The sequence below is a fragment of the Pseudorasbora parva genome, chromosome 15 (genome assembly GCF_024679245.1).
Source record: "Pseudorasbora parva isolate DD20220531a chromosome 15, ASM2467924v1, whole genome shotgun sequence".
Lineage (NCBI taxonomy): Eukaryota > Metazoa > Chordata > Actinopteri > Cypriniformes > Gobionidae > Pseudorasbora > Pseudorasbora parva.
Window position 1 is genome coordinate 30,127,716 of NC_090186.1, and position 9,154 is coordinate 30,136,869.

A 9,154-nucleotide genomic window follows, 5' to 3' on the forward strand; every position below is an offset into this window, starting at 1 on the left:
CTGTATAAGGTAAAGAGAAGGGCACAACCGCGTGGCTCGTGCAACCTTGGAGTTCACTCCACGTCAGAGCGGACCATTAAAAAGGAACTAGGATAAATTGGATTGGAAGTTGTCACCGCAATCATGTTTCTTTCTATTGTATCCTCTCTATCAAAAAATGAAGATAAAAAATGCAATTTGGGCAAAGCCCTTGATTTGTAAAAAGAGTGCTTGAAACCCCAAGCCGTGCGAGGCACAGCAACTTCACTCAAGGTCCGGGGTATTGTATCGGCAGTGGTTCAATATGCACTTACATGCAGACACATGAACCTCTCTCTCTGTCCCCGTTCAGTACCCCGTTTAGGGTGCAATGGACCTTTTTCTGTTTGTAGAAGGAGGCTTTAGAAACCTAAAAATTCAGCTAAAGGAGACATGAATTACACAGTTGGTGAAGAACCAGATGATCAATATTCAATATTTATTCTAATATCTTAAAACAACTTTCACAAAAATTATCACTGTACAACGAGAAATGTATTTACAGACTACAAAAACAAAATCCAAGTGCTGATCGTGTCTCTTTTCCATGGTTAGTAGCTAGTCAAACAAGGGTTTTGAGCAGAAACGGCTTTCAATTAAAAAAAAAAAAATCATTCAGTAAAATTACATTTGCAGAGTGGCCGCACAATGCCGACAGAAATGTATCCAGAGGATTGTAAATGCCCTGCCTGTGAACCCTAATGTTACGTTAAGGTCACAAGGTGTGGGTGCCGTGGCCTCCCAGTCACCTCGATAGGCAATTATGTGATGCATTAGGTCAGTAATGCTCAGCCCTGCTGCCTTCCTGCTAAGTTTAATTCCAACCTTTAAGAATGCATTTCAAGTAAACCCGATTAGCTGGTTCAAGTGTTTTTGATTAAAGTTGGAGCTTCTGTTGGAAGGTAGGACAGGAATGAACTTGCTCTTGAGTTCTGACTCATGGGCCTTTGGTTTTCAGCACTATGTCAAAGGGACAGCGACCTACTTCCCTGCAACATACCTCATGGTTTCTTTTTTGTTGTTGTATTTTTGGTTTCCATCAAAGTTCTTGTGGACAAACGAATAATAGTGTAGCTGAAATCAAAACAGCATTGGTCATAAAGGTAGTTGGTCAATTGGACACAATAAAAGTCCCATTTTCAAATGAATGATTGTACATAACAGACACTCCATTCAAATATGACTACAAACTAAGATAATTTTGTATTTAAGTCTTGATAGAACAAGAACAGATTAAGCTTGTTAAGTTACTTCCATAAACAACCTTAAATAGATTAAAAGTAAATCAATTAGAAAATGACTGGTTAAGCGTTCATTTGTCTTTCTAAGCGGTGAGCTCGACTTTTAGAGATGCAGTCTGTTTGTTTTATGGTTTCCCTGCGTTACAACATCTTGACATTGGTAGAGCTTTATTCTCCAAACAAGTGCGTGAAGAATCACATTAGGGCATCTGGTATCATCCACAGCGTCCATGTGAATGCCAAGGTCAAAGATACATTTAGTTTCTTTTGTCTGTCTCTCGGTAGCTCATATATCACTGGATTTGTACATGTCTGAAAGCAGTCGCGTGATGGGCACATTTCCGATGGTCTTTTTGAAGAACACCTCTTCGATGGTGGATGGACCAACTGAACGCAGAGCAGGCAAGAGCAACAGCAGTTTCCCAAAGCGGCACGGCTGAGTGGGGTACCTGAAACGTAATCATTCGGTTTAAATACTTGAAATGGCAAGTAAGTGAGTGACATGTGAAGGCCAAGCCATACTCAGAATTTCTCCTCTGCATTTAAACCAACACATTAGGAGTAGTGAACACACACACCCAGAGCAGTGGGCAGCCATTTTTCTGTGGCGTCCGGAGAGCAACTGGGGGTTAGGAGCCGTGCTCATATCCTACGGGTATTGAGAATCAACCCGCAACTTTCGAGTTATCAGTCAGACTCGCTAACCATTAGACCACGAATTTGCCATTAGTCTTGCATAATAATACGTTTTTATACATTTCCCTATGTTTCAGTAAGTATTTGCTGTACCTGGTGTGGATGTAGCTGTTTAGAGTCAGCTGGGCTTCGTCCTGAAGGGCTGCAATGGCACTGGCGTTACGAAAGCTCCTCAGTTCCGAACCACTGTGTGTTGGAACTGTACAAGAGAGACAGCATGTTTGTTTAGCTAATTTTACACTGTTTGGCCAATAGAGCAAGTCTGTTGTTATTATCGTTTACTAACAACTAATATGTTAACTTTAAGTGTGATTATTTTATTTTTTACCGAGCCCTACCTGCTTTAAAGGTGACTATGCATTTGAGGCACGCAAACTCCGTCGCGTCCAGTCTGAGCTGTCTGAAACGCGTCACGACCTCCTGCAGCGCCTGGATCTCCGAGATGATTTTATTTAGCCTCTGGGAATCTGTGTTCTCGGTATTCATTCCTAATTCGCGAGAAAACGTGATAAAACCTTACACTTGGGTATCAATATAACATTAAGCAATCGTAAAATGTTGTATGGCTTACCTGAAACAGCTAGGAGAGTGCTGGAGTCCACTGGAATGGCCCACTGCGCTATGCCCAGCACGAACAGTTCCCTCCAGGCGTCTTCTAAAAGAATCAACTACAAAGAAAAAAAGATAAGTGTTCACTGATGATTATACACTAGAATTTGGTTTGGTTACATGAACAAAATACATGAAAATATTAAACATTTGTTTACCTGATCAGGTAGAGGGAGTGTGGAGAAGGCCGGAACACTTTTGGCCCATTTAATGCTCATAAAGAGCAGGCGCGCGGCTGATTCGCACACAGACTCTGTCGCCACTTCATACAGGTACATGGGAGTGCCACTAACTTCGTGAGGATACTGAAAAGTTATTACATAGCAAATAAGCGGGGTTGTATGTATTCAAAGCTGTTTAAAATTGATAATTCGACGGTTAAACTACGTTAATGTAATGGCACATGTTTACCTTCGGTGTGGGTTGGGCGAGTCCGACAATGGCCTGCCGTTCCGGTGTGCTCGTGACCGTGTTTAACTCCAGATTGTGAGGCTCCAGCTGCGTGACTGTAGTGAAAAACGGCGGGCCCGGGATAGACGTGGATGGAAAATGGGTCGACGAACCGTTTACCTCTTTATGGCCTCGGAAATACAGTGCCACCTGCTTTCGAATGGTTGACGTCCTCGGTCCTCTCTCGTGCTGCACGGCTGTATTGATGTAAGGATCAGTGACATGATGATAAATAAGCATTCTCAGGATAAAACGTAGGCTAGAAAAAGTTTTTAAAAAACAGGGTTTATAAATATGTGGAAATTTATATTTATTCTTTTTTTTAATTCATACATTTTTGAAAATCGATTATTTCTAGAAGACAAAAAATATGAATCGTGTAGCCTATATAGGCTAACAATCAAGTGAAAGGTATCAAATTGCTTTACTTGAACAATTGAGACACAAAAGTCGATGTGCTGACTTTTTTTCCCCCACGAATTGAACGAATAGCTAGGCTATAAGTAGCCAACCTATATTTTATTAGTAGCCTATTACTCCGATTTTTTTCAAAGACCGGTGCCTATAACGTATAGCATGAAGGTCTAGAGAGTATATATATATATATTTTTTTAATTTTTTTTTTATTTTTTTCTGGTCACATGAGAATCTGGCATTCAGTATGTTGGATAACCTAAACTTTAAACTGGCAGACAAAAAATGTAATAATAGGTATTTAAAATCAAATTTACTTCATGGCTCCCCCAATTTTTTTTTTTTTTTTTTTTAAAGAAAGAAATATGCCTTATATCAAACTGCAATGCATTTGTTTTTCAGATCCCATGCATTTTAAGCATGAATTTCATTTTAGTTTTTATAGATCTAGCAAAAACAACAACAACAACAAAAACAAGTTAGGCTACTTACACTTATAACATACGCTTATACAAGTGTATCAAGTAGAGGCTAAATACTTCTACTAAAGCAATCTACTTTTCTTTACCGTAGGCCTATAAAAAATCTTATTTTTTTCTGCATCCATCAAAGGGGATTGCAGGCAACATAAACCCATTTCTGTTAAACCTTGTAAATGTAGCCTATGTTTAAAAGAAAACGAATGTGTTTAGCACTTACCATCTTTATTCATATTCACTTCTAGACACTTTTTCAAACGACATGCGCGACACTGATTTCGGTGTGTCTTGTCGACTGGACAGCCGCCCTGAGGAAAAAAAGAACGAAGGAATAAGGAAATACAGTAGGCTTGGTTTCGTTTAGCAGCAATGGCACTCAAACAGCCTCTTCTTCTGCTATATGCTCCACTGATCTCCACTCCACAGGTATGTGGGAATGGCAGAGTAATGACGGCTATTGACTCGCTCCCCCGCCGCACGGCCAATAGTCTCATTCCCGCCTACCGCTCTCCAAATCCACCCAGTCCTGCCGGTGCGTTAGATTGGATTACACCTGTTACACTAGACGGGGCAAAGGGCTCTCAAAGGCGCGGGAGGGGGCTCACTTCTGGGATAATCTTTCAATTATGAAAATCACTGGAGGTGTAATCTAGTCCTTAGACGCGCTTGCTTAGATCAAATTAGCTGATGCTGTTATGGTTCAAACACTTCGCTGTAATTGATTAGTGTAGCTCACCTGTGTGCCAGATTTGCAGACATACGTTCTGTTTCTCCTTATGCTCCTCTTGAAAAATCCCGAACAGCCATCACACGCATAAACACCGTAGTGCTTTCCAGAACTTCGGTCTCCACACACTTTACATGGAATGTCCAGAATCCGACCTACCAGCGATAGAAAATATAGCGATTATTTAAGGGGGGAAAGACGACAAAACAACATCCCAATTGCAGAATTTAGGCTGTCTATTATAAAAATAAATTGGCATGTTTGTAAAGTTAGATTTTCTTACGTTTTTGTAGGCCTATATTGTGCATAATAGTTTAAAAACATTTAGGCCTATTCACTTTAACTCTAACATTGATATTAAAGTTGTTTAGCTAAAAGATTTCAAGTTCGACCAGGCTCATATTTGCACCTGCCGATAAATAGACACAAATAGGAAGTAACCATAGCAACACGAGACTTCTCGAGCGCTTTCGTTAATGTTCAATATAGTGCGTTTCACTGAGAAAACAAAAGTTTTATTAGGCTATTTAATTTAGCCTCCTATCACTCTGTTATTTAGCCTACACAAACAAGGGTGTCGCATTAAAAAAACATTAGTTTAGCTTAAAAACGGTAGCCTAGTTTTTGATTCTCCTAGCCTAGTTTTTGATTCTCCTAAAAAAATTGCGGGAGGCGAATTGCGCCTGGTTGTAGGCCTGCTGAAAGTCGTTTCATTGGCCTAATTCGCACACTTTTCAAATCTCCGACCTAATAACTAAACAAACAATCGTACTAAATGTTGTGTTTGGACGCACTTTTAATGAGTCAGTCCATAGGAATGTGTAAACCCCGGGCGCATTGGTGGGAAGCGTCATATTGCAGGTCGCATAAAACAATGTTCAGTAGACGCGCACAATGGCGACATTAGGGAGAGTGTTAACTTAATGATTTCCCCATTGAGCCTCGTCTGACTGGCCTGGTCTCGACAAGCTGCCAGCCCCGCTTCATAATGAAGCTCGACAACTGCTTTCTTCGCGCCGTCTATGGGCTCGCGGATTAAGGAGTGACACGGGAGAGGAGAATAATACGCACCAGCGCGTTTCAGAGACTCAAATGAAGTGTATGCAAATGAACATGGAGTAAATGAAAATTGTGATTTTTCTTGTGTGTGCAGAACATTTTTTTCCCCGTATTTAAGTCTGTCAATAGAGGTATATTTGCATGTATATGGGGGAGTCGTTTAGAGGAACGGCTATGTAATTACACTGACATATGTCCACCTGCTCATTGATTTTCCAGTGACCCGTCAAAAAGGGTAGCATGGGAATTCGGATATAGACCGGTAACGACGGAGAAGGAAAACGACTTCATGCACTCTGACTTCTTAAATCAAGAAAAGGGGGGGAAAACTATGCTGTATTTTAATGGAAAAACAGATTTCTATTCTGTGCAAGCCAGATGTTCCTCGTGCAGGTTCTTTTAGAAATTATAATGGCGTTTTGTTACAGGCTTGCTGATCACTTTTGACGGAAAAGTGACTGAAGAGTTGCTGGTGTAGGGCTTTATACTTATTTAAAATTTCAGAACAGTGGGAAATGTAGCAGCACTGTAGATTAATTTAATATTTCATTAGCAGAGGTAGGTGCTTGCACTTTGCATGGCTAAAAAAAAGAGAAACTCTGTTGTGATGGAGGCAACTTGTTGCTTTTGTCACGGAGAAGTTTAGAACATTAAGAATTGCATGGTGCATCAATACTTTTTTTTTAATTAACCCCCCCCCCCCCCCCCCACAGATGAAGCGCTCGAAGAACCCCTGCTTTTTAATTTGCATTTACAGTTTCTGTATTATTTTTTATTTTTGATTTTTGTTTCCCATGTCACCTGCGATTTTCTATATGATAATTAAACCCATCTGAGCAGACAGCTCTTATTTCGAGGAAGTCATAAAAGGCCTCAGATTAGATACAATCATCGTATAATTTGACAACACTCAATAAGAAACTCATGAATTGAAGGCGGATTTGTTTTAGAGAATGGAACACGTCTTTAACTTTCCCCTTTGGGGGTCCCAGTCTTTTGCATTGTGCGCTGTAATTGTTTAAAGACATATGGCATATTTCATTACTGTAATCAGCATCAATCCTGGGACCTGCTGCACTGGCTTATACGTGCAGTTGTGAGAAACTCTGCACTTAATGGGCCTTCGACCACCCAAACAGTGCAAGTGCCTTTACCCCTGTAAATTAAAATAAAATAATTTTATAGAATACTCATGTGAATTATTAATATTAGCTGAACATCATTTAAAGAATGAAAGGCATGTAAAGCGTGGTCAAAAAGTTTTTTGGGAGGGTAGGCATTCAAAATAATGAACGAAAAGTTTTAGGCCTCAACGAAATGTGTTCTCTGGTCCTAAAGTAAATTACTAATTTAGACTAAAAAAGTAAAAAAGAAAGAAAAAAAAGGGTAAATTTTAAAGTATTTTCACCTCTGTTATTTTAAAATAATCACTAGGTTAATTAGTGGGCATTAGAAAAAATATATTTATTAAAAATGTTTATCTTAAATTTTAAGCCTTTCACTTGAATCATTTTCTTGGATCATTTATTAGACATTTAACACGTACATTAAAACTTTTAACACCATTTAAATTGTCTAATCTGAAAAGTCAAGAGGCGCACCTTTTTATCACCACAAGCAGATTTCTCAAATCCCACTGACTATTTCATATTTCCACATTTTTTTCCAGGCAGACAATTTTGAGAATCGACAATACATTTGTAAAGTAATAAATTGTCAAGAAAACTCATTTCAGAACACTTGCATTCTTGTTTCCTTGTGATTAATTAAGAGGCAAAAGAGATACTAAGGAAAACTCGGATCTGCTTTGATGACACGTTATGCATAGTTTACGCATACCTTAGGACACAATTATATTTTGAATGAAATATATTGTCAAGCTTTTACAATATTATTAGGCGTTCGTTTTTTAGCAGCCTATAATGGGGGAACACGGCTGTCAAGACTCTCAGTAGCAGCAGCACTAAACGCAAACTTATCCAAGCTTTTTCGGGTTTAACGCTTTATTTATTCCTGCACGTTTACATCTGAGATGTAGCCTATAAAACACTCTTTTATAGACTGCTTCGTTTAGGCATTCGTGCTATCATTGTCAGAGGTAGGCAACAATTTGACAGCATGTAAACATTTCGATTTGTGTTTGACAGCTCTGTGGAGTTAAGTTGATTTTTGTCACCTTAAGCCATAACCACATTTTAAATTCATTAAATTTCATTTTGATTCGCCATCACGCTATTTCTAACAACAAAGAAAAACAATACTCACTGGATTTGACATTTAAAATATCCAGACAACCACTTGTTGAACCAGCAGGCTTGCTCATATTGTAGACCTCTGCTCCAATAAAACTGCGTTGAAAAGTTACACTTTTCAGGCCCAGGGGAGTCTTAGCACTTTTGACTTGGATTTTAAAAATTATAAGCATAAATTAAACATCCGATTCGCGGTGGACAACTGGTCCCTGTTTTCTTTGAGTGTGTCCAAGTCGCTCCTCTTGTTTTTCAGCAAATAAAATCCAGGTTCGGTCTGACTGTTGATTGATGCGATGGATGCAGCCGCGCTGACACTGTGCCCGAGCCGGTTCCTGGTCTCTCAGCGCCACGGAAACTTGGTGAAACACTGTGGCGTAAACCAGCACTGCTCAACACCAGCTTAAAAAGTATGCTACAACATGCGCTGGGAAATGCGTCTCAGCCCAGAGTCTTGGTGAGTGACTTTGTGATGTGTACCGTCAGATTAAAGGTTTGGTAATATGTATGAGATGTATTAGAGTAGGAGGGCGGGAGAGAGGGAGGGTGGGAGGAGAGCCCAACTTCCTTTGACCACTTAGCTTTTCCCTGCCTTCTGCTTCAACTCCTGCTCTCGCATGACGTCACGGGGACGGATGAAGTGATATTCCACACACAGCGAGTCAGACACTGTTAGAGGCTCTGTAGGAATTGATTAGGATCACCGAGGCTGTTTAAATGACCGAATCAAACGTTTGCCACTGATTAGGAACACATTTCCATCCCCTGAGAGTTCAGTGACCTAGTGCTCCCAGACTGAAGTAAATCGTTTAAAGCATTCTATTTAAATAATCCTCAGAAACCGATTTTTTTGCAACGAACTTACTTTCTGTCACGCTTCCCCGGATCCTTCCATCGCGCGCGCGCGCACCTGTTGCGTCGGTAGAACGACCGCGAGCAAGAGATCTGTTCTCCCTCGAGCCCGAATACTGTTTCACATCGCTCTCTCGCCAGGCGTGAAGATTAGCGGATTTATGTTGTAATTGTACGTTTGCTGTATTTTAATTCTGAATCAACATGTGCCTTATGTTATGTTTAATATATAGGCTATGGTAAATGTAATAGGAAACATTTAGCTGTTGTGAGGTAAAATGCAAATGTAGTAAATATTGTAGGCTATTCTTCTCGATGGCACGTTTTATCTTTTTCTTTTCTCCACAATGTAAACCACAT

At 39.9% G+C, this 9,154-nt stretch overlaps 1 protein-coding gene across 1 annotated transcript; it reads right to left on the reverse strand.

Annotated features, from left to right (window-relative positions):
• Positions 1 to 478: 478 nt before the first annotated feature.
• On the reverse strand, positions 479 to 8,589 carry nr2e1 (nuclear receptor subfamily 2, group E, member 1). Its single transcript, XM_067418612.1, has 9 exons — positions 7,959 to 8,589; positions 4,644 to 4,789; positions 4,128 to 4,215; positions 2,976 to 3,211; positions 2,723 to 2,869; positions 2,527 to 2,623; positions 2,294 to 2,443; positions 2,049 to 2,154; positions 479 to 1,708 (listed from the first exon to the last, which is right to left on the reverse strand). Exons 1-9 carry the CDS (start codon positions 8,116 to 8,118, stop codon positions 1,546 to 1,548), a joined length of 1,293 nt encoding a protein of 430 aa, XP_067274713.1. The 5' UTR covers positions 8,119 to 8,589; the 3' UTR covers positions 479 to 1,545.
• Between the last annotated feature and the right edge of the window lie 565 nt (positions 8,590 to 9,154).